This window comes from Athene cunicularia, assembly GCF_003259725.1.
Source record: "Athene cunicularia isolate RWA chromosome 8 unlocalized genomic scaffold, athCun1 chr8_part1, whole genome shotgun sequence".
Lineage (NCBI taxonomy): Eukaryota > Metazoa > Chordata > Aves > Strigiformes > Strigidae > Athene > Athene cunicularia.
The window spans coordinates 29,662,484-29,686,665 of record NW_020799109.1 but is presented as its reverse complement, the minus strand read 5'-3'; the positions used below and the strand labels follow the sequence as shown (position 1 = coordinate 29,686,665).

The window sequence follows — 24,182 nt, the reverse complement described above, 5'->3', positions numbered from 1 at the left end:
AGCCTGCCCTTTCCTCCACCTCCCCTCTCACTTGAGACCTCAGATGTCAGTATCTGCTGAAACTTATCCTGTGGGGTTGCTTCTGGAGAAAGGTGTGTAAGACCTAGATGCAGCTGTAGGATTTAGGGTCCTTGTAAGGGTCCAATCAGATCCTGTAGATAAGGTGCTGCTACCCCTTGGGGTCTCGCTGAAGCGTGGCTGAGCAGGGATGTCTCCATAGGGAGTTTCCACTCTATCTGAGCTGAAGCTCAGACCCAGGTGTCATCAGTGTCTTGAGCTGCGAGTGCTCAGCCTGGTGCTCTGCAGCAACCAGTGCTGCCTGGGCTCCCTCTGCCACCCACAGGGTGCTTGGCAAGGGACCCTGGGTTCCTAGGGCATGTCCACCTTGTCAGCGTGGGGCATAGGGTGGGCTGATCCAGGTCAGATCCTGAGAACCTGCTAGGGATGCCCTGTCCCCGGGCATCCTCCACCTGGGTCCCTCCCACAGGGATGCTGTAGTACCAGGGCTGCTGACAACCAGTGACACCCCCTCTCTAAGCCCCATCTCCTGCTGCTTTGTGATGGAAGAGAGAAGGCAAGCAGCAGGGTTGTGGCATGCAGGGGCATGCTAGCCCTGGCCACCAGCACGCCATGCCAGGGAGAACCTCCCTGACTATGCCAAACCCTTTTCTAGATGAAGCCCAGCCTGGTCAGAGCCTGACTGTCCACCTTCATACTTGTGTTCATTTTCTGGGCTCCCACCACAAGCAGCATGTCACTCCCAAGAGCATTCACAGCCCAGCAAAGGCCATGTCCTATGTTAATGTCCCATGAACTGGGGAAGGAGGTGATGAGGTTCAGCAGGTCTCTGGTGATGAAGGTCTCAGGGGCTCTTGGTTCTCATCACCTGCCTCATTTCCAAACAGCACCAAGGTGGGCTTTACCCTCCTGCCCGGGAGCCATGGGAGGTGAAAGCTGGGCTCTGTGTGTGCATGTTGCTGTGGGGAAAGCAGCGATGGCAGCTGATGAGCAGGTGAAACGAGGAGTGGGCAGGGTTGGGGACATCATCTACCTCTTCTCTGCTCCTTAACTTCCCTCCACTCCCTTTGAGTACATGATCCTGGCGACCATCATTGCCAACTGCATCGTGCTGGCTCTCGAGCAGCATCTCCCTGAGGATGACAAGACACCTATGTCACGGAGATTAGTAAGTATACTGTGTCTGTCCATCTCTGCCCTGTGTCGGGGGTTCTGGAGGGTGAGTAGGGGCATCAGCCAAGGGGAGCCACCACGTCCTACCATCCAATTTCTGGTTTCAGGGTGGTAGGGCATGAGGTTTCCTCTGGGACCAGCTCCTCCAGCCTTCCTGGGGCTGCTGTTACATACTCTCCCTCAGCAGAAAGGCTTCGGAAAGGTTTAAGTCCCTTAAAAAGTGGGGTAGGGAAGGGACACTGGATAACTTGAGTGGGTCATAGCCACACTCTTTTTATTTCCAAGGCTGATGCTGGCTGAGGAAGGGCTGGAAAAGCTCCCAGAGGAGAGGATGGGGCTGGGGAAGGTGGGATGGGATGTGAGTTGGGTCAGTGTGAAGTTGCTGGTGCTGTGTTTGCCAAGTTTCCCCCTCTCACTGTGTCATTGGTTCTCCTCTGGCAGGAAAAGACGGAGCCCTACTTCATTGGGATTTTCTGCTTCGAGGCTGGGATTAAGATTGTGGCTTTGGGGTTTGTTTTCCACAAGGGCTCATACCTGCGCAATGGCTGGAATGTCATGGACTTCATCGTGGTCCTCAGCGGGTGAGTTGGGTGGTGTGGGACCATTGGTGGGGTTGGGCAGCCAGGCACGGGGGCTTGTCCTTGTGGAGACATGAGCTGCAGGACACAGGGCAAGGATCTAGTCTGCTATTGTCAGAGATGTTCATCCCAATGAGGGAGGGAGAATGGTTCTCTGAGCTAGAGGCTCCTGTGTTGGCTTTACTGTGGGCAACTGATGGTGGGACAAGGTTCCCCACCGCATGAGGAGGGCTGGCTCTGGCTCTCTCATCATGTCTAGCTTCTGTCGGCTAGTGGCCTGGCATCTGTCACCCATCTGGGCATGGGGTGAGGTGAGGATGAGGTAGGAGCATGGCCTGATAAGCCACTGGATGTTGTCTGGGAGAGGTTTTTGTCAAACCCTACATGGAAAGGGAGAGAATCTCTTCCTTTTGCCTTCCCAAGCACTTTCCAGCCTTGGTCCGGAGCGGGGGGTTTGGGAATGAGGTCTGGATGGGGATGCGTTCCCAGGTGGTGCTTACTCAGCATCCCAGCGTGCAGCAGTGATGCTGGGGGTGGCTCAACAGAGCTTGACAGGTGCTGGTTGTGTCACTGGTGGTGTCACCTGCCAGGGACATGGCCCAAATTTGAGTTCAGCTTGCAGTGTAATGGTCTGTGCTGGTGACATAGAAACAAGCGGGGGCATTTGGGCTTGTGTTAGCCAACACTGTCAATCAGCTTGAACAGAAGCCCCTCAGGGTGACCCCCCTGGGCCCCTTACTGTGTGGAGGGCAGGTGGGTGCCTACTGCCACTGAGGGACCCAGGGAAGGCATGCATAGATTATGGACATTTCTTTTTGCATGCTGATGGAAACACCACATTCAGAGGAGCTGGTTTGATGCATATAAACAGATGGTATCTGTGAATCTCCAAGCACTTCATGAACCCTGCTGGGTGTAGAGTACCTGCAGAGCTAGCTGGGAAACTGGGGCACAGGAGCCGGGTGAGATATCTGGGGTCTCTGTTGAGTTGCTTGCTGCACAGTCCTGTCTCTTGGCTTGTAGGGTGGTGGCACCATGTGGGACATGACACCTGTTTGGGTGTTTGGAGGAGCCTGGTGTTGCCAGGGATGTGGTGATGGGTGCTGCTTGTCCATGGTTGGAGAGGTGCGAATTGGGCCTGTGCTTGAAACAAGGCTTGAGGATTATATGACCAGGAACTCTTTGACTCTCTTGAGCCAACGCGGACCTGGATGGCCTCCCTGGGGAGTGGGACTATGTCTGCCTGTCTTGGTTGGTGTACTGGTGGTAGGGTCTTGCTTCGTGGTGGGCAGCAAACAGGCTGCCTGCAGGTGGTGCAGCCATCGCACAGGATGCTGCTGGCTCTTCTGCATCTGCAAAGTGACCCTCAGGGAGAGCTCCATGGCCAGGTGGGAGAGCGGCTGGGCACAGCTCCTGGGCTGGACAAAGGTCGTCACGTCTTTGGGGACAATGTGGGACGTGTCATCCCTGGCAGAAACAAGGAGGCAATGTCTTGGCTTCACTGTGCAGCTGTGGTGTGGGCTGAGTGTGCAGAAAGTGGCCAGGTGGCTGGGAAGTGCCCATTGGCTGTCTCCTGGCCTGGGCATCCTTTGGGGCCTGGGCCAAGGGAAGGACTGGGATGGGAGGAGGGGTTTGCTGCAGACTTCTCCCTGCCCTCCCCATGGCTCTGGGTGAGCTGACTGTAACTGAACCGGTGCTGAGTCAGCATTCAGCAATTACTCACTTGCAAAAGCCTCGCCAGCTCTCTCGGTGCCATGCCAGGCCCCGTGCCAGGGAATCAACTGTCCGTGAAGGACTGTTAATGCCATGCCAGCCACCCTGACAGGAGATGCCCGAGTCTCCCCAACACTGCTGGTTATGGGGTGTAGCCCTCTGGGGTCTCTTTCATTTCCATCACTGCCATTGCACCTTGCTCCAGCAGGATGAAATCCTCTCTAAGAAATGCCTGGTTATGTGCCAGCTTTGCCCTAGCAGTGCTGGTGCCTACTGGCATAGGCTCACCAGGCTTTCAGGGTGAATTCTGTTGTATGGTGGACGGTGGAGGCAACCCACAGATTTTCATCCTAGACCAGTTTTGGGGAGGATCAGGTCACTGGAGGATCAGCTGGACCAGGTCATGGGCTCCTCCGTGCTGTTCAGGTCGTGCTTTTGCCATGCTGTGTTGACAGAGCTGCTGTTCTTTGGCACCATGGTTGCGCCTCCTTTGCAAGAAACTCTCGCCTGTTTGATCTGCTGAATTATTGGCAAATTTTTCAGCAAATAATCCTTGGCTGGCAAATGACTTGCAAACAGCTTGTGGGAGAGGGTTTGCACTTGGCGGTTCATGCTGTGTCAGTTGCATAAGGCGGGTGGTGAAGACTGAATGGAGGATGTATGCAGGTGACCGACAGATTCAGGCTCATCTTTGCGGACTAAAACTTTATGCTTGATTAACATGTGAGTGTCTGGACACAGACTATTGAGCTTGGGAGAATTAATGGTCATTGGAATATTGTTGCAATTTAGCAAGAGGGAGTGTCTGTGGTGGAGAGGATGTTGTGAGCATCAGAGGTGTAGGGTAGTGCTTGCCTCAGGATGTGCTGACTGGTTTGGGATGCTGATGCACCCCATGATGATGGACCAGAGAGGATATCCATGTGAGCAGGACTCACCCCAGGATCCATCCCCGATGGGCCCAGAGAGACCAGCATCACGCTTGCTGGACCTTGTCTCCAAAAGTGACACAGGGTATTACTCTTCCTTTCTGGACTTACTTTTTGCCACATGTCTGATGGGAGAGGTGTTTAATGCAAGTGGCATCATGGCCCCAGACACCGCGTTAGGTTTTCCATGAGCAGTAGGATATCCTGAGCATGTTCTCCCTGGTGTAAATTATCCTAAAGAGGTGCTACTGCCATGAGCAGCCTCCTGGGACTCTGTGCAGGAATGGATGACACTGACTTGGGTTCAATTGGTGTTTGCTTCTTGTGTCAATAAATCCAGATTTTTTTCATCTCGGTGGAAATTGACGCCCACCTAAAACTCCCTGATGCTAAAGCTTCCACTGGGGAACTAATAGTCACATTTGTAAACCAGCTCTGTTTATAACCTGTGGTTTCCAAATCATCATTGCTGCCTGAAAAAAACAGTCTGTTCTCCCCCAGCTAAAAATATTTTTATCAGAAAACGTGCATAAAATACCTTCCCTTGTTCTGAGGCAGAGCCAGGGAGGAGGATGTCTGTGTTTCCCCCGGGGCTTGGAAATATTCACCTTGCCTGTGCATTGACCAGAGCTGGCTGGGTGCTGAAGCTGGACTTGTGACCTGCTCGATGCAGCATGTCCTTGATCAAAAAAGGGGAAAACTGCTCATAAGTGGTCAGAAATGGCAGTGGCAGCTTGGCAACCTCTTAATTGGTGGTCCTGAGAGGTTGAGGTTGAAGGCGCTTCAGCCATCGGAAACTGTAACATCAGCTCCCTGGGTGCCATTAGTGTAACAAGTAGAGAACAAGGACCCTATACTACCATGCATTGTCCTATGTCATATTTGAAGGTGCTTGTGGAAAAAGAAGGGTTAAACTCCCTCTGCAAATATCCAGGTGGGTGTGTGCTTCACACACTCCAATGCCTGAGCATCATAGCACTGTGTTGGCTTTTTTTTATAGCAGTTGCAGCAGTAATACAATAACATGTTATGTGAGAGGTGAAGGGGTGGGGGAACACTTCTAACAATGAGAAAAAAATCAAAATGGAAATCAAAAGGCCCTGTGAAGTTGAGCTGCTCAGGAATCAGGGGAGCAGCCACTGTAAAACCAGCATAAATACACTGGGCTTACTAAAAGGAAGAGCTGGTGTCAGGGTTTTTCAGAGGGTTTAATAACAGCCCCTACACCTGGATGCCTTTTGTGAAGCCCTTAGGCACTGTGGTTTTCATTAAGGGATTTTGTGGGGTGGAGCATGGCCAAGGGAAGGAAGGAATGAATGATTGCCAGCAGTTCCTGCAGTGCCCTTAGCAAACCCAGAGCTGACCAGATGGGCACAAGTCTGTGCCAGCGGAGGAAAGCCCAGTTCTCCAAGCCCAGACAGCTGGCCTGAAAAAGAGTCCTCCCCCTGCAAAGTCAAGTGGCAGTCATGAGCCTGGCTTCTCCATCTGACCTCCCAGTGAAATCCTGTGCACGCCCATACCCTGATTTTTTGCTGTGGCTCAGATGAAGCAGGAAATCATGGTTCCTGGGAGGCCTGCTTCCCTCTGTGCTGTGGGGTTGCAACGCGAGCGTGGGAATGAGGAGGGCAGGTTGGCTCGTTGCTCATTGTGGTGCTGCCTGGACTTTGGGATGACTGTCCTGGAAAGTGTCTGGTGGCCTTTTCACAACTACCCTGAGCTCCCCCAAGGAGAGGAGAGGTTGCTTTGCCCTCTGATATTTAGTGCACTTGTGCAACCCAAGTTCTGCGTGCCTTAGGTGGTCTTTTTTGATCTTGGAGGTCCAGAGATGGAGCACAGGGGTCCTTGAACAGGCACTGGCAGCAGCTCTGTGCAGGAATGTTCATACGCTGCATCCCCTCATGGTTTGTGGTGCTGGTGCCCAGCAGTGTGCCTGGCACTCCATGCATGTGTGAGAGGACACACATGTACATGGGCACACCCAGACTTGGAACAGACTCTTTCCCCACCGCTGACATCTGTGTTTTTCTAACCAAGGGAGTACAATGCACCTCCGGGCAAGAAAGCCTGGGCAAGTGGGCAATGAACCTTGGAGAACAAGTGTTAAATCAGAGCACAAGGGCAGCATCCCAACTTGATTATTTTGATGGAGTTGTTGCGAGAAGTGTTGTCCTGTAGGATAAACCAGTAAGTCCAAAAGCAGAGTAATGCTTTAATCACATCAGACAAGACTTTTTTTTTTTTTTCTTCTTCCCTTCTTTTTCTCTCATGAATGGTGCTGGTCTCCAACCTGATGTCTGTCCCATCTCCCACCCTTTTCCCAGCTCTTCCCTTCCAGGACAATTAGTTAAAGTGTTTGGTCTTTCGTTTGGATGAATAATTAATTCCACAGCTTTGTGAATGATTCATGTGCCATATGCCATGGCGACGGGATGTGCCTGACATTGGCACTTTGTACAAAAGCCAGTGCTGTTTCCCTGGCCTGGTGAGGGGATGGGCTGGGTGATGAGGGAGAAGGCTTCGTGCTGCAGGGGATGGGTGGTGGTGGGACCTGGGGGGACTCCCAGGCAGGCAGACCCCTGGCTCTGGGGGAGGCAGGCATCCCGCCTTACCTCAGTGCAGGATCCAGCCTGCCTGCTGTTCACGTGCTTCACTCCGGCCTTCCCAGTTCCTCTTCCCGCTGCCAGGTGAGTCAGTCAGTCCCTCCTATGCCACTGCTGGTCCCCGAGGGCATTGCCTCCCCTCCCAGGCACCCCTCCAAGCCCCAACACCCTTGCAGAGCTCTCCCAGGGGGATTTAATCCCTTCCATGGGGATTAAAGCCTTGGGACAAAATACAACCTTTCTATGTGCCATTTCTTCACACTTCTGTGGACTTTCCTCTGGGAGAGAAGCTGTGGGGTAAAAGCCTGGCTTGAGGGAAGGGGAAAGGGGTTATTTTCCAACACATCCTCATTTGGGGAGGTGGTAATCAGCCAGGCTTGAATGAATAACCCTGGGGTTTTCAGACCTCTCCTTTCACGTGAGTTCAGACAGCTCCTGCCGTGGTACGCCATTGCCTATGCTGTATCTTTCTTTGTGGGCCAAGCTCTCCAGTCTCCTCGCAATGACTTTAGGTTTCCACCAGGACCCATTTGTGCAGTTAGTTACACCAACATCCCTTCCCCCTGCCAAATCCTGCATCTGCTGAGAGGCAGATTACTCTCAGGGAGGAAGGTGCAGGGTTTGGCTAGTTCTCAGGGTGCAGAGGGGATGCTCACAAATTCTAGTGGCATCTCCAGGAAGAGGTGACAATGGGGGATTATTTTGTTCCCCTGACTGAAGGCTGGTAAAGACAGGTTTTGTCACTCACCCTCATCACACCTTGCAGGGATTCATCGGTGCCCAGTTCAGGGCTCTCAAAGCTGCCATGAAAGATGGGACCAGCAGCTTTGCAGCAGTGCAATCCACTTGTGTCATGGCCTCGAAACCTAGAAAGAGAAAGTGAAGATGATGGAGGCTTTGAGGTTGCTCTGAACTATGCTGAGGGCAGGATTTAGACCTGGTGTCCCTATCCTTTGGCATCTCCAAAGCAGGACCACTGTGCTCTGCTGGGGCATCCTCAGGGTGGATGACCCGATCCAGCTGGCCCTGCCTAGAGCAGGGTTTGAGCTCAGGAGCCTGAGTACATCTGGCTACTTGTGATGCTCTCTGCAGTGAGGGAAGGGATTGTTTCACTAGAAGAAAAGGGCGAGAATGGGGTAAATTCATCAGGTAATTTACTTTCCATGAGCCATTTGACCAGTGTGTTAATTATGAAGTAGTCTCCCTCATAGAGTCAGGTGGAAGTGCAAGCCTCCAGGGGCCCTTCTACTTAATTATAAATATTAATTTGCATGTCAGCCAGCCAGCCAGCACCCTCCCTGCTCCAGATTTTGAGTTGAGATTAGTCTTGTCTCAGCTGAACCCTCCCTCCATTCAGCACACTCTGGAGCTGCCCTTTGCTGAGATGCCTTGTCTGCATGTGCCTCTGCAGTGGTCCCTGATGGAAATGGTCAAGGGATGTTCAGTTTGGGGTGGGAAGGATAAATTGACGGTTGAGCTGATCATTAAGCGGTTCAGCCTTGGCTTGTGATCCCTGGTGAGAAGCCCTCTGCAGCATGCCTCAAGCTGTGTGTGCTGTCCCCGAGGGCTGAGGCTCCAGAGCTGCTGGTGCTACTCTTGATGGGATGAGGGGGACAGGAGCAGGTGCGATGCACAGCCCCTGGCACAGGCAACAGAGGCATAGTGGGTGCTCTGTGTTAGTGTGTGACAGTGCCCCAGTTTGGTCCTGGTTCTGTGCTAGTAAAAGGGCTTTGTGTGGGGGCAGGGTCACCGAACATTGCTTGTGGTTTATTCTGCTAAGGTCCAAAGAGCAGAGTAATTTTAAATATGTGGGGGTTTTGTGGTAGTTTGTTTTTGGATATTTTTTTTTCTTCCCCCCCTGGGAAAAGAAATCCATAGGTGCAGGTTGTGTGCTTTGCTCAGCTGCTCTGGGCTGGAGTGGTGCCTGAGGGCTGAGCATCGCTCTGCCAGCAGCCAGCCCCAAAGCCTGCAGGTGCGGTGGGCCCAGCAGGAGCTTGCCCTTTCCTCTGGAGCCTGTAAATAAATAAAATAAAATAATCATCCTGGTTGCAAACACTAAGCACTGCGGTTTTTTTTTTTCTCCAAAAGCATGTTTTTGTCTGCTAGTGATTGCTCACTATTCAATTATACTTTGGGGGATTAACATATATTTCCCATCCTGCCTCCTCTCTCATTTGCATTCTTCCAATAGCTCCTCTCTGCTCTTTTCTCCACCTTGAAGTCTCTCTTCCCCCTTTCCTCTGAAGAAGTAAAACTAACCCCTTTGCCTGGGTGACCTATAAAAACGCCTTCACTTTTTTTTTCTTCTTTTTTTCTCCAGTACATATGATGAAAAGCATGAGATCATTGGGATTTTTATAGCCCAATCTGGCAGCTTTTTCAAATAACTTGGATGGTGAGATGTAATTTTAGTTTGGGTCCTTGCCTAAAAATAAAGAATAATTATTAGCACGTCAGACGTGGATAGTGTAAGTGTTCAAAAAGGGTTTAAATTGTTCTACAGTTACTGGAGCTGCCACCCTGTATCAGCACAAAGGTCTGTCACAGCCTCAGTCCCATCTCTGTGCCGTACATCCTGAGTAGCTGTAAGAAACCTTCATGTATGTCAGTAAATAAATCAGGAATAGGTCTTGCTGGATGATATGGGTGGCTCTCTGCAAATGAAAAAAAAAAAGGCATGCTTAGAGGATTAATAGGTAATTAACAGGTGAGATGCTGAAGTCCAAAGCAGGAAGGTGTGGTAATGTGGTGGTGGTGTCTGTGCATACAAGCAAAGTCTGGCTCTCAGGGAGAGGTGATATCTGCTGCTTAAAGCCACGGAATGACTTGGGAAAAGCAGACAGAAGTCAGGCTCATATGCCTGGAAGTTTGCGTAGCTTTTTCCAGCATCGTCAACCTGTCTAAAAATGGCCCAGGGCTGCTCAGACCCTGCTTGGAGGCTCTGGGGTGCCTCAGGGCTCTGGGATGGATGAGTTTAGCAGGAGCAGCTCCAGCAGCATGTGCTCCTGGTGCATCCACCCTCAGCAGGAGCCACAGCTGTGCCCACAAAAGGATGCATACACACCTATTTCATAGCGGTGGGTCATCTTTGTCGTCAGCCAGGAGGCACATCTGTGGTGCAACTGCCTCACTCTGGTGATCTGTCCAAACCTCCTTCTGAAAGAGCTCGTGATGTCCCTTGTCCCCCAGTGAGGACAGGAGCATGTCACCTAGCCACAGAGGAGCCCCATTCTTAGCAGCTAATTTAGAGCGCCTGGAAGTACTGCCCTGAAATCGCCTGAACCTTGCCTGAAGGCTCGGTGTGACAGCTCCTGAGCCCTTCAAACAAATCTGGGTTATCGGAGGACTTTGCAGCCAGGGCGCTCTGCTCCCTTCTGCCGTGATGGGCATCTGGTGATGGTCCTGCCCCAGGGAGGGAGGGGATGTGCAGTGGGGCTGGGACCGGTGATGGCTTCACCTCCGTCACTCCACCCGGCTGTGTAGGACCGTGGCTTGTGCTGCTGTGTGGTGGTAGGAGAGTGCTGTTGATGCAACTCTGCTGCCAGGAGCTTTCCAGTTGGGCTTTTCACAGTGCTGGGCTTGCATTGGTGAGCCCTCAGGTGAAGGACCAGAACCTGTGTCCAGCCAAGGAACATCCCTGGCCTCCTGGAGATGCTGAGTCCCTGCTGGATTAGTGCAGGGGCTGCAAACACCCCATCCTTTTGGGAGGCTGGTTGAACAGCAAGCACTGGGACGTGAGGAACAAAAGCTGGAGGAGGGGTCTCGGGGTCTCCAGTGCGGCATAGGGTGCAGCATGTCCTCTACGCCGGTGTTTTGGGGAATGCTGGGTTGCTCAGCTCTCTCTGGCAGGTTGCATGAAAGAGATAAAAGCGCCTGTGCTCTTCTCTCTCCCATGTGCTACCAAGTGGCTATGTGTTTATCATATTTATTGATTTTGATCTTATAACCAATTTAGCAATGCAGCTCTACCCAGCCTCTGGGTGCTTCTGACTTAATTAAGTCCCTTTTGTGCTTTCCCATCAGCCCTGTGGGTAGCAGGGGGGATGGGGTAAGGGGAAAGTGCCATCAAGGGGTAAAAGATCCCCATATATATTGGGGATACGCAGCCTGATACATGGGATTTTGTGAGTGATGCATCCCAACTGCTGCTGAGGCCAGGCTTTGCAGCTGACCACTTGCACTGGGGCAAAGAGGAAAAGGAGGCCAAGAAAAGTAGTTGAAACAACCTGGTTTGCTGATGTGAGAGCATTTCTGCTGTCAGGGTATCCTAGGAAACCCAGCCGCCTTTATGGAGGGGCAGGTTGGTACCTGCCATACCTTGGGGAGAGGAGGAGAGAAAGAGTGCTAATTGCTTAGCACACCAGAGAGCTGCTCTGGTCTGTAATTAGATGAATTAGTGGAACAATGACCCAATTTCCCTCAGTCTTTGGACTGCTGCAAACAGCCCTGAGGTTGCTGCCTCCCTCTGTCCTGCTCTCCTCCCCATCTCCTCCTCTCCCTTCCCTTGCTCCTCCACTGCAGCCCTCCCTCCTCCTTCTTCACTCCCAGTGCCTGGGGACTGAGCCCAGATGGGACAGGAGCCCACAAGCTCCAGCACCGTGGTCTGTACTCCTGCGGCTCTGCCAGCATCCCTGAGCTGCACCATTTCCATCCCCCTAGCAAGTAGAGGGGCCTAGAGTATCCACTGCTGGACTTGGTGTGCACCAGCTTCTCTCTGCCCCAGTTTGTTTTCCAGAGATGGGCTTGAAAAAAATCTCTGTGTTTTAAAAGAAAACCCCTGGAGTCCTCCCTATGCCTGCTGGTTGCCTTCCAAGGTCATCAAACTTTCATTACTATAGATTTTTGAATGTGTGTGAGGTTCTTGGCTCCTTCTCAGCAATCCCAGAGGTGAGGCTTCAAGGAAGCTTCATGTGTGGGGAAAAAAACAGAGCAGCTGATTGCCAGGGGAGCATGGGTGACCATCAGGGGAGTAACCCCCACCTCTGGGGCACCACCTCTGGTCCACATACCACCTCCATGGAAGGGAGGTTAAACACACACAACTGTGATGAACACTGTGTCAGCAATATTGAGACCCCAAAGTGTGATCACGCAGCCAGGGTGGTGGCCAGCGCTGTGGTGTGGGGCTGTTCCCAGCCATCCTGGCATGTGGGGACATCAATGGGGGGCTGCCAGGGCTGGGTGGCCCTTGGGTGGCTTTGGCTGACCATAGTGGCCCATGAGCTTTGATACCAGCATCAGATGGACTTGCTGGCTTGTGGACTTCTTCGAGGTGTTGACTCTCTGTACCTGCCTAGGGATATGGTCCTCCTTGTGACTTTCCCCACAGGGAATGTGGACCATGGCTCTTGGCAGTGGGGTGGCCGAGAGCTCTGCCCAGGGTAACTCTGCTCTCTCCTTGTCTGCCCGCAGCATCCTCGCCACTGCTGGGACACACTTCAACACCCACGTGGACCTGCGGACGCTGCGGGCCGTGCGCGTGCTCAGGCCTCTGAAGCTTGTCTCTGGCATTCCCAGTAAGTTGGATGCTCCTGGTCCTGCTCCCGGGGTGTCTGCATCTGTCCCTGATGTCCTTCAGAGCAAGAGGAGTCATCGTGCTGCCTCAGAGATGTAGAACATAATCAGGGAAGAGGGGGACAAACCTCCCCATGGAGTGGGGATTGCATGTGCCATCTTCCCAGCCACCCCTTTGGCAACCCCTGGGGGATGATACTCTAGGATGGCAGCGTTTGGTGTCCCTGGATGACATTTCCCCTCACCCAGCCCACCCTGTGCTGGCACAAGGTTGGGCTCAGTGGCTCACTGGGGCCTGCCGGTGGCTCCACTTCCCTGTCCAGAAAGCAGTGGGTGGATTCCTTTCAAGACTGAAGTTTACTCAGGGGAGATTTTGGAGTTTTGTAAGATTTCATCTGCTGCCACAGGGATAAATAAAGAAACCAGGCTGCTGCCACTGCTGGTCTTCCTGTCCCTCTTACCCTGGGCACTAACTGGGTGGTGTGCTGGAGGCAGTGTGGGGGACAGAGCTGCATGGGCCACCTGGACTTGGTGGGACAAGGACAGGCAAGACATCAAAGAGGGGACCAGATCCAGAAACCAGCCCTCCTGGAGCCTTGCTCTGCAGCCTGGCCCTCCCTGCTTTGGGGATGGTGCTTTCCTCCATGGTCCTCAGCTGCCCAAAGGGATCCTCCAGGCTGTGCTGGCCTCCTGCATCTGCCCAGATGATGACTGTCCATCTTCTCTGCTCACTGTCCTCCTCTTGCCAGAGATGGGATGGATGTGCCCCAGGCAGGGGGTTCACATCACCATGCTGAGCTGTGCTCTTTCTTTCCCCACCTAGGCCTGCAGATTGTGCTGAAATCCATCATGAAGGCCATGGTGCCTCTCCTCCAGATTGGCTTGCTGCTCTTTTTCGCTATCCTCATGTTTGCCATCATCGGCCTGGAGTTTTACAGTGGGAAGCTGCACCGTGCCTGCTACACAAACAATTCAGGTGGGCAGAAGGGCTCTGTACCTGCACTGCATTCCACGGGTGGAAAACAGCTGGGGCAAGTGCATATAGCTATCGTGGGAAGCCCAGGGCTGAGAAGATCCTGCATTTTGCTTCATGCACACAAGGCATCACCCAGTTGCATTCAGGATGTCCCAGTTTCTTATGGGAACAGTTTGCGTACAGCCAGGGCTAGTTCCAGTGGGGGTTCCCTGCTCTGTCTCAAGCTCATCTGCGTTCAGGCCCTTCCCCTTGCCTGTCCCCTGCCTCTCTCTTACCTCTGCCTCCTTTGGCTCTCTGCTGTGTGCTCGCAGGTGAACTAGAGGAGCTGGACCCCCCCCATCCATGCGGGGTGCAGGGTTGCCCCCCAGGCTATGAATGCCGGGAGTGGATTGGTCCCAACGATGGGATCACACAGTTTGACAACATCCTCTTTGCTGTGCTGACCGTCTTCCAGTGCATCACCATGGAAGGGTGGACCACAGTCCTGTACAATGTGAGTAGTGCTGCTCTGGGGTCTCTTTGGGCAGCTGGGCATGGGGATGGGGAACCAGGGATGATATTTTTGCATCCTGGAAACCTGTGAGATGCCGAGTTCCTCCGTGGTGGGGATGGGGTCAGTCCATCCTATTTTGGACAGGAGTTGGGGAATAGAGAGGCATGTGTTACATGCAGAGCAAAGGGAGCTCTAAGAGTTTTAGCCCCCATCTCTGGGTTGGCTGTATGACCTGTTGCAGAGAGCAAAACCATGTGAGCACAGGCTGCAGCAAGCCTTCTGCGTGAGGGCTGTCCCTGGAGTGGAGGAGATAGCCTTCCTTCCCTTCTCCTCCTCCTGTGCTCCCTGGGACACCTCTGCAAGAGTGGATGCAGTTTCTGAGCACCACACATCCGCTCTCCCTGCAGACCAGCCGGTGGATGTGCCTGCATCCCTGCAGCGGCCTTGGGAAGCCCTGGAGATGGGCTCAGGCACCCTCCCCAGTGCAGGGGCAGCATTTTGGTGTCTGATAGGAAGCTGAAACCTTTGGTGTTCCTGCTGAAAACATCTGTTGGCACTGATGGAGCAGGGGAATGACTGGGTTGGGTTCCTGTGGTTTGCGTTGGCTTGAGGTTGCTGATGCCCAAGCCCTTGGAGTGCCCAGGGAGCCACGTGAGGGCAAAGCTGGAAACAGGAAAACAAGCTACAGGTGATCACAAAGTGCAATATCTTTCTGGGTGATTGGCCATATACATATGCTTTAGTTTATGGGCCAAAAGCAACCACGCCAGTTCTGTTCCCAGTCTAATTCCAGCATCAATTTTGGTGTCATTGCACCAGGACTGGTTTTATACCCTAGTTCCCATAATGCCTGAAGATTTGCAGAGTGGCATTGTAGAGACAAATTGGATGGCTTTGGTAGTTACCTTGTCATGAGCAGAAAGACTGTTTTTTTTAACCATAGGCAAAGGCACCATGCTGCCAGGGTTGGGGTCCCCCTCCAGCTTGATCCACCCCAGAGTCCTTCTAGGGTGCAGGATGGTATGTACAGATAGTTGGACTGGGAGTGGAAAGGGGAGAGTTCATAGCAAGGGCTTGACCTTGCCATGAGGATTTGGTTTTCTTCTTCCTAAAGGAGATGGTGGTGTCTGGACCTTAATGCTTTGGTGGGGGAATTAAGCAGGGTTGAAACCCTGCCCGTTCAGACAGAAAAAAAATCCCATAACTTGACTGTATCAATGGGATTAGGGATTTAACTACAGCGCCTATTACCCAGATGTAATTGAATATAGCAGGAAAGGTGATTTTTCCTGTCTGGTGGTGTGGTTCCCTGGCCTTTAGCGTGGCTGGGCAGCTGCTGCCTGCTCACACCACCGTATGGCAGCGTGTGCATGCCCAGTGCTGCCTGTGCCTGGTGCCAGCAACCTGTCCTGCATCTCGTTTCTTGTGTTAATGACTGGTGCTCTGCAAAAACCAGGGGCTGCTTCCATCGTCACTCCTCATGTCCCCTTCTCCCTGTTCTTTGGTACCTGCAGCAATCAGCAGCAGCACTCCCCGTGCTAGATCCCAGGTTACAGTGTGTGAGAAGCCAGTGATGGCTACACGGATGGGCAATTTATGGTCTGATAGACTTCAAGGGTTTGTACTAGCAGCTCATGAGAAAGTCTGGTCTCCTGCTGTTTGAGATGTCCTTACTGGGAAGGTCAGAGCTGGTCAATGTGGTGTCTGGGATTTGCTGAGACACCATCTGGATCTTCCTGGAGGGTAAGGATGGGAGATGCTGCTGGGAGTGCTGAAAACCATGTGCTTCAGGACCTACCCTGTGGCATCCCCTGTTTACCACCACAGCTTCTAAATTAAGGGCTCTCTGGGACACTTGGGAGAGCCACAGCCCTGGTATCCAAATAATCTTCCCAGCACCGGTTGCAATGCCAGGCAGACACACTCTGTCATGGTGTCCCTGACGGCTGGGACCATAAGGTGCCTCCCTTTCCCGCTCCTCTGCAAAGAACCAGCTATTACTTACCTATAATGGAAAAGATTAGGGACCTTCCTTGGCTTTTAATTGAATGATGATTGGGCCCTTGGTAGTAAAACGCTGCTGATTCACTTTGGGAGGCAGTGAGGGATGGGCCCTTTTCCCAGGACTGTAGGGCTGCGCCTCCCGGCCTCCCTGGGGACAGGGACTGTCTCACAGACTATTGCTAGGCTGTAAAGGCTAAGGGTGCTCAGTCTTTTTGCTGCTTAGATGAAGAAAAATGGGCTCTTGCCTTTTTTTTTAAATAGAAAAATGAGGCTTATGCTTGGGGGATGTGGTTCCTCAGGGATGCTGGAGGGCAGGGGTTGAAAACCACTCGGATGCTCTGCTGTTACCTTCATCACTTGGAGCAGCAAACTAGAGCAGGCTTCCACTGATAACCAGCATGGACCCTGTCCAGGGCACGGCCCAGGTTTGGCAGATCGGTGGGGAACTCTCTGCTTTACCACTGGAGAAAAGAGATGGGAGGCTGCGCTCTTGCAGGTTAATGCCGCAGCCTTGCAGAGGAGAACCACTTTAGCAACCTCTCAAGGAAATTGCTTACCATAGAATTCCCACGTGTAACTGTATTGTGATTTTAAGATCCATTTTTCCACAATTTTACTGGCCTAGAAGCATGGCTCCCAGAATTTGTAGATAACACCACGAAAAGCTGATTGGCCCCTTGATACTTTCCACATGTATTATTTCATAGGTGTGCTTGCCTTTTGCATTGTTTTCATCAGCCTTGCTTGTGTGAAATGCTGCCTTGCTAGGTATCAGTTAAAAAAAAAAAAAAAAAAAAAAAAAAAAAAAAAAAAAAAAGCAGCCATAAACTGTGGTGTGTTACAGTTTTCCAACTCCTGTCCCTGGGAGTCTGAAGAAATTTAATTTCTTTTACAGGGGAGTTTCAGCTTTGTGGCTTTTCTGGCTGTCTCTGCAGTCCAAAAGAGGGGCTAAGGAGCATTTTGCTTTTCTTCTTATTCTGGAGCAGATGCCCCTTCCCTGGGCTGGCTCGAGATCAAACCTGATTTCTGTAGAGACTAGAGGGAAAAACAGTGCTGGCAAAGAGGGTCACTGTCCTACTTCTCTGCCTCTGCAGGCGTGCTGGCATGGGACAGGGGCTGGGTTGCAGTTTTGTCATTAAAACAGTCATGCTGGGATCTAGGAGAGGGTCGCAAGGCTGATGTGTGCCACAGGGCTGGCTGGGCACACCAGTGGTGCTGGCTATCTTCAGATTCTCAGCCTGGCTCCCCGGGTCCTGAAGAGCAAACAGGAAAGTTGTTTAAAATTGCGGTTTCTCTCGAAACACTGACATGAGAGGCTGTATTTATTCCCTGAGACTGTTTATTTGCTTTCCCATTTGGAAGCGTTCAGCCACTGTGCTTGCAGGTAGCGAGGAGGAGCCTGGCTTGCCAGGAGCTGCCACTCTCCTCTTCCCCCCACGCTGCCGGGAGCTGAGATGGGAAGAAAAACACCCGTGGCAAGCACGTGCTGAGGCTGTGGGCTGGCCTGGTGGGCTCTGCAGGGAGAGGGGTCAGCCCTGCCTGTTCCAGCTGGGTCCCTTGCTCGGAGCATTGCTCTGTGCTCACCGGAGCTGCTGGAGCCATGCAGCATGGGAACTGCAGCCCTGAGCTGGGAGTTGGTTAGTCCAGGACAAATGAAAGCACAAGCGCACAGACAAAGCTGCTGTTTATAGCTGCGGGAGTGATGCGAAAGTGGACAAATGCAGGCAGGGCAGCCAGGGCTGCCCGCTCCTCCTGCTGGCATTGCTCACGGGGACAGGCTGCCATGAGGAACAAGCGGTTGAGTGTAGTTGCAAGAGGCCACGGGTACAAGCATGGGCACGTGTCTGGCTGTGGCCCTGGGCACCCTCCGCTCACACCGGGGTTGGCTCTGAGTGCTCCACAAATGCAGCATGGCCAGTGCAGAGGACCAGAGCCTGCTGTGCAAAGAAAGTCTGTTTCCCTGCATGGATCCGGCTGTCAGGTTGAATTCCTGATCCTAATGTTGTGGCTGCAGTAAATTCCTGAGAGTCGGAGAAACCTGCAGACAGACAGTCATGCCTGCACGGCAGCAATAACCAATCCATAACCAGGGCATGCAAAGTGCCAGCTTGACTTTGCCCAAGTCCACAGCCATTAGCCATGATGAGTAAAAAGTTTGCTCCTTAAGCACGCACGTTAAAGCAGCACTGGAAGAGCATTCATGCTGCTAATTAAAAATGCACAGAAAGGGCTAACAGGAGCTAGCTGGCCACAATTGCTTGCTATAAACTCCCAAAACCTCTTGTGGCACAAGGGATTAGGACTATAGGGAAGGAGGAGGGTAAAATAGTACGGGGAACCCTAGGAGATGCCAGGGCTGAGTGCTGGGAGCCTTCTGGGTGCTTTTGCAGCAGGAGGAGAGCATTTACTGGGGAAAGAGAATCAAGTCCTTGACAGCTTCCAAAATACTTACCAAAATGCAGTGGTTGTGGGCAGATCTGTGTGCTGTAGCCTCGGGAGGGATGGGCTGTGCAGGTCTTGTAGCCCTGTGCAAAGCTGAACAGCTGCCTGCGAACAGCCAGGCAGTTGTAAACGTGGTGGTTAGGTGTGAAGTGCGAGCTGTGTGTGCGGAGCCCAGTGGCAGAGACTGCAAGAACGACAACAAAATGTGAGCTGCTGCAAGGAAGGGGGTTTGCATCAAGCATGACTCAACCACCCCATGTGCTTCCAGCACGCCTAAGGTGCCACGACCAGGAAGGTGCAGGGAGAGGCCACCCTGCAGCAATGCTGCAGCACAGTGCCGCCGCCATGTTTGGGATCTCCTCTAAATGCGGGGGCCAAAAGGCCCGAGTTGAATCTCACCATGTGCACATGTTGGTGTTTTGTGCTGCTGATCATGGGACTGGGCTTTCAAAAGATGGTTTGGGCTGCTTTGGACTGTGGGGCACTAAACCTGTGATCTGCTGAAGCCTGGTTTTCAAATGTGATGAAACATCCATGGTTTGTGAAATGGGGACTGTTCAGGCAGCCCTTGTTTGAGGCACTGGGAAAGGGAGGTTTGTTAAATCACTGGCCATGCTGGAGCATGTGGCTCAGAGAGATGCAAGGCTTGGCTGTCCTGCTCCCTGCCACGTCCCCACTTGCACTAGTTGAGTGGCCTTGGACGGACTCAGAGGCGGAATTGTTGCAAAGCAGTTATTTTTCCATGGGTGTGTGTACAAGATTGCTCATCACTTGTTGGCATAAATTCCTGGGGTGTCACGATCATTCCTTGGGATGCTCAGCACTCAGCTGCTCTCCCTGAAGCACCTGTGTGTGAACAGTGTGAGCGGGACCTGAGCAGAATTCAGATCTGGGTGTGTGTCTTCTCTTCCCTTTTGGAGAGCGAGGACAGTGTCTGCCTTTATGTGGGGCAGCGAGGGGCCAGCGAAATTAATGGCTTGGCCAGAGAGGAGTTTACTCTGCATTGCTGAGGTTTGCTTGGATCTGGAGCTGAGCCAGGAAACCTCCCTGAGCCTTGGTGCTTCCAGGAGCTGCTGCAGCTCCTTTGCACATCAGTGTCTGTCCCCTGGGGTCCCTGCTCTGAAGACGGGAGCTTCACTGGTGCTGGCCACATGTGGAGGGTCATAAGGACTCTGCAGCGAGGGCTAGTGGTGCAAAAATCGCCTCTTCTCAAAAAACAGCACCTGCCCTGACACCATGGTGATGAGCAGAGCAGTGGAGGAGCTCAGTACAGCAGTGGTTCCCACAGTCGGGGGCTGAGCCTGCCCTGCTGCGCCTTCGGGTACTGTGAATGGTAAAACTGGGAGTGTTATGGGTAATGATGGCTCGCAAAAAGGAGTGGTGCTAGCTAGAGCTGGTGTCTGAGGAGAGGAAGAAGAGGAGGAGGGAGAGAGGCTGGACAGTGGAGGAGATGGGAGCGATGGTGAAAGGGGAAAACCACTTGTCTTTTTAGTCCTCTGTGCTCTGGGATAATGTCAGGCTCTCAACCTGGAGTGTTTGCAAAGGGAAAAGGAGTCCCTTCTTGTGTGTTTTAAATTAAAACACAACACATAAAAAATATCCTGTCAGGGAGGTATGAAAATTTAATCAACACCCAGTGCTCTTAGCAGCTCAGTAGCAAGCACGGATCTTAATGCCTCTGCAGCTATTCCTGGTGTCTCCCGGCCATGCGGGAGAAGCGGGGTGTGCTGTGTGCTGCCAGGGGGACGCAGTCTACCAAAAAGTCCCCGGCACTCATGGCACCACAGGACAGAGCCTCTTTCTGCTTCTTCCTCTGAAATGTTAAACACTGAATGTTTTAAATGTGATTGTTAGTGAGGACTTCAGAGAGGAGACTTCATGTTCCACCTCAAGGGTTTAAAACCTTCCTAACTTTTAAGGAAATGAGCTTTTTTTCCCCCAAATGGCTCCTGTTGGTGCCTGAGTTGGCAGCTCGTGTGCTGCCAGCCATGGATGCTGGAGCCCATCCTCACTGGGCACGTGTGTGGCAGCCAGTGTGCTTTACCCTCTTCTCCCTCTGAAACAAACGGCTCTTTCTCCACACTCAGCAAAGCCAGACCCTCACCAGCTTGCCAAATCTTCCTGCCTTTTTTGCCTTTTTTTTTTTCCTTTTTCCCTCTGTGTGTGTGTGCTGAAATGACACAGCAAGAAACAAACTGTCTGCTGGATCCCTAGCTTTGCAGACATGTTCTATCAAAAGCTCCCTGCCCACACCCTCTTCCCTGCCTGCACGGGAAAGTCTCACTCCTAGACCATCTGCTGACAAGAGTAGGGGAGCTGAGGGGCACTGATGCTCAGGCATCAGTGCTCTGCCCAACAGCTTCAGGTCCAAGAACAGGAGGTGGCAGGGTCTCATGGTGCTGCCTGGTGCCCTCTTGCTCATCTTTGTTAAGCCCAGGACCTGTGGGAGTGATTCGAAAGTGGACAGATGCAGGCAGGGCAGCCAGGGCTGCCCGCTCCTCCTGCTGGCATTGCTCACGGGGACAGGCTGCCATGAGGAACAAGCGGTTGAGTGTAGTTGCAAGAGGCCACGGGTACAAGCATGGGCACGTGTCTGGCTGTGGCCCTGGGCACCCTCCGCTCACACCGGGGTTGGCTCTGAGTGCTCCACAAATGCAGCATGGCCAGTGCAGAGGACCAGAGCCTGCTGTGCAAAGAAAGTCTGTTTCCCTGCATGGATCCGGCTGTCAGGTTGAATTCCTGATCCTAATGTTGTGGCTGCAGTAAATTCCTGAGAGTCGGAGAAACCTGCAGACAGACAGTCATGCCTGCACGGCAGCGACAACCAATCCGTAACCAGGGCATGGATTTGGTTTGGTGCTGGAAATGGGTTTGGTGCTCATTAGTGGGTTTGGTGCTGGAAATTGTGCCAGTGAGGCTGTGCAAATTTGTTTCTGCGTCTCTCTGTTGGTACATGTGCTGCTGTGCATCAGGGCTGGATTTTGGGTTTATTGGGGTGATTTGGGGTCCTTAAGTGAGGTTGCATGTGTGTCTGTTGTCCCAGAGCATCACAGCTGGAGCCAGGGACATTCCTGCATCTAGGAAATGTATCATAAGGCCTGAACTACCTCTCTGGGCTTGCAATGTACTTGAAACAAAGCAGGAATCCAGGCTGGCTGTCACCAAACCCCATTGAAAAGCAACCCCAGTGCTGATCCCATGAAAACCATGCCCCGCTGCAGCACGCAGGCTCTGGGTCTAGCCGGAGAGGCAGCGGCGCTGGCACGTGTCCGAGCCCAATACGGAGGACCTGCCATGGGAACACCAGCACTGCCTTAACCGAGTGTTGGGTTTAATGAAGGCAGCAGAGTTTTACAAATACTCTATCAGGAAAAGTTCATCCTTCCTGTGGGGCAGTTAGGGTGGTGCTGGTATCCGGGGCTGGGGAAGGTGCAGGAAGGCTCTAGGCAGGGGGAAGGTGAGGGCTTGGGTTCAGACGTAGGGACAGCCAGGGGGCAGTGGTCACAGTGAGCGGTGGCTGGGGAGAGAGAAGGAGGAGAAGGCATATGTGGAGACAGGGTCTGCAGAGAGATGCTGGGACATCTGGGTGTGATTTCTTGGTGGATTAGATGAGAACAGAGCAATAATTGGTCTCCACGCCTATTTCAAATGTTTTGAAAACACTTGATTTTTAGTAACGCTTCTAGCAATGCATTTTTTGCTTTCCATTTATAAAACAGAAAAATGAAATATATTGGCTTTTTTCCTGTTTCCCCACTCCTTCCCCTTCCACACACATGCACAGACACAAGAATGCCCGTGCGCTGCAGGCTTTGCTGAGCTTTGTGCACCCTTCTACTAGGACTCCTGCCTGCCCCTGGCACCCCAGAGCACCCCATGGCCAGCAAAAGGCAGCGCTGCAGGCAGGGCACAGGGCAGGAGCTGCTCACCCTGCCTAGAGACCCCAATATGTAGCTGTGGCAGGATGCATCCCACCGTGGGCTAGCCTCAGCCCTGCAAAGGAAATGTACCAGTTTCCTCATTAACCTGATTTGGAAAAGCAAAGCATTTTCATTCAGATCTTGTCCAGTGTGGGGTCGCTGATGGATACCAGGCAGGGTTGGCAGGGAGTGAAGCATGGTCCTGCATGCAGGAGATCAAATTACTGCTATTAAAGGGAAGAAGGAGATTTGTTACTGTGCTGGGGAGAGCAGCAGCAGGTGTCAAGGTCTTGAGGGAACTGGTTAGGCCAGGGAATCTGCTGTAAGGTGGTTTTTTTTTTAATTATTTTTTTACCCCCTTTTTGATGGGGTATGGAAATTCTGAAGGCCATTCCTGCTAGTCTGCATGTGTTTCTCTGCTGGGTGTAGCCGTGGTTTGCAGGGAGGATCAGGTTGGGGCTCATAGAGGTGATGCTGGGGGAGGTGGCATGAGGGTCACAGTGGGTGTCACCACTAAGCAAAGACCATCAGGTGTTGCTGAGCCAAGGATTTGTTGTATAAATCATGGAAGCTGTGGTGGTTTTGCACGTGATGTTCTGCCAGGTCTGCTTTGCCCCCATGCAGGGCAGCAACCTCCTGGGAAGTGCTGGGGAAGGCAGACACAGTACCCAGGGCAAAGCCTCCTGAGATCCTGGCTTTCCCCATCATCCCCAAACCGCCTCACTAACATTGCAGCCAGTGGAACAAGCAGACCTCTCCTGCCTGGCTGCAGTGGTTAGAATGGTTTGGTCACCCCTGCCCATTAGAGCCTGCCTGCACTGCAGGAAAAGCCGTGGGTCCCTGTGGGAGCTCTCCATAAGATGGGAGATCCCTGGCAGAGGACCACAATGAGAACAGGATGGGGCCACCCCTGCTGCGCAGTGCTACTGTGTCCCCCAAGCACATCATGGCCAGATGGTTACAGTAATGAATTTATATTACCCAATCCAATTAGGTGCCCTTTGCCCTTTTGGTCTGGATTCAAACAGAAACCACAGAAGCTCTCTCCTAATGCAGCTGGATTTTTTGAGGGGACCTGACTGCCTACAGGTCACCAGTGTGTGCTGTTAACGTTAGCCAAGCTGGATGTGGAGGTCTCCAGGACACATCTCTTGCTGGGAAGGGGCAGGAATCTCCCTTCCTCTCCAGGGAAAGCTTGAAGTGGGAGCCCGGCCCTGTTACTAGACAGTAGAAAAACAATGAGAGTAGATTGCTGTGTGAATGAAGTCCAGCAGCTCCCTGTTGTCTTGCTGCTCCCCAAATGAGTTGGGTGCTCGCAGCCTCAGTCCTGCTCCCTGAGCTGGTGGGTAATGAGTAGCCATTAAAGGCACCCTGCACAGGCAGAACATGCTCTCTGTTTATTTTTAGGTAGGAGAGACTGAATTTGTGGGGTTTTTGGGGCTTTTTTTTCCCACCTTCCCCTATAGCAAAGAAATCCTAAAGTTTCCCATGTGAGCGCAGCCCGAGGGAGGGTATGTGTGGGCTGCGAGCTTGTGCTTTGCATTCGACTTGGGTATATATTTAGATTTCTGGCCCCCCAAGTGAGACCTGCTTTTGCAGCTCCCTGCGCCTTTTCCCGCCCTTTGTTAAAAAAAAAACAACCAAAAAACAAAAAAAAACCAAAAAAACCCACCCCCAAAAACCAACATAAGTGCTGCCAGAAAAATAACCCTATGCTGGTGGTTGAGAATTGGGAGCTCGTGGGGGCTCCTTTGCTGGGTGGGGACCCACCATACCAGCTCTGTTACCCCACAAGGGTTCTGCTCCCACAGCAGAGTGGTGG

At 52.5% G+C, this 24,182-nt stretch overlaps 1 protein-coding gene across 1 annotated transcript in view; it reads left to right on the top strand.

Annotated features, from left to right (window-relative positions):
• Positions 1–1,085: 1,085 nt before the first annotated feature.
• LOC113482608 (voltage-dependent R-type calcium channel subunit alpha-1E-like) overlaps positions 1,086–24,182 on the top strand; it is a 90,948-nt gene continuing 67,851 nt past the window's right edge. Inside the window, exons 1-5 of the mRNA XM_026853393.1 lie at positions 1,086–1,186; positions 1,633–1,772; positions 12,424–12,527; positions 13,349–13,501; positions 13,813–13,994. Coding sequence (XP_026709194.1) covers positions 1,094–1,186; positions 1,633–1,772; positions 12,424–12,527; positions 13,349–13,501; positions 13,813–13,994 — 672 coding nt within the window. The 5' untranslated portion in view covers positions 1,086–1,093. The remainder of the gene's footprint in view (positions 1,187–1,632; positions 1,773–12,423; positions 12,528–13,348; positions 13,502–13,812; positions 13,995–24,182) is intronic.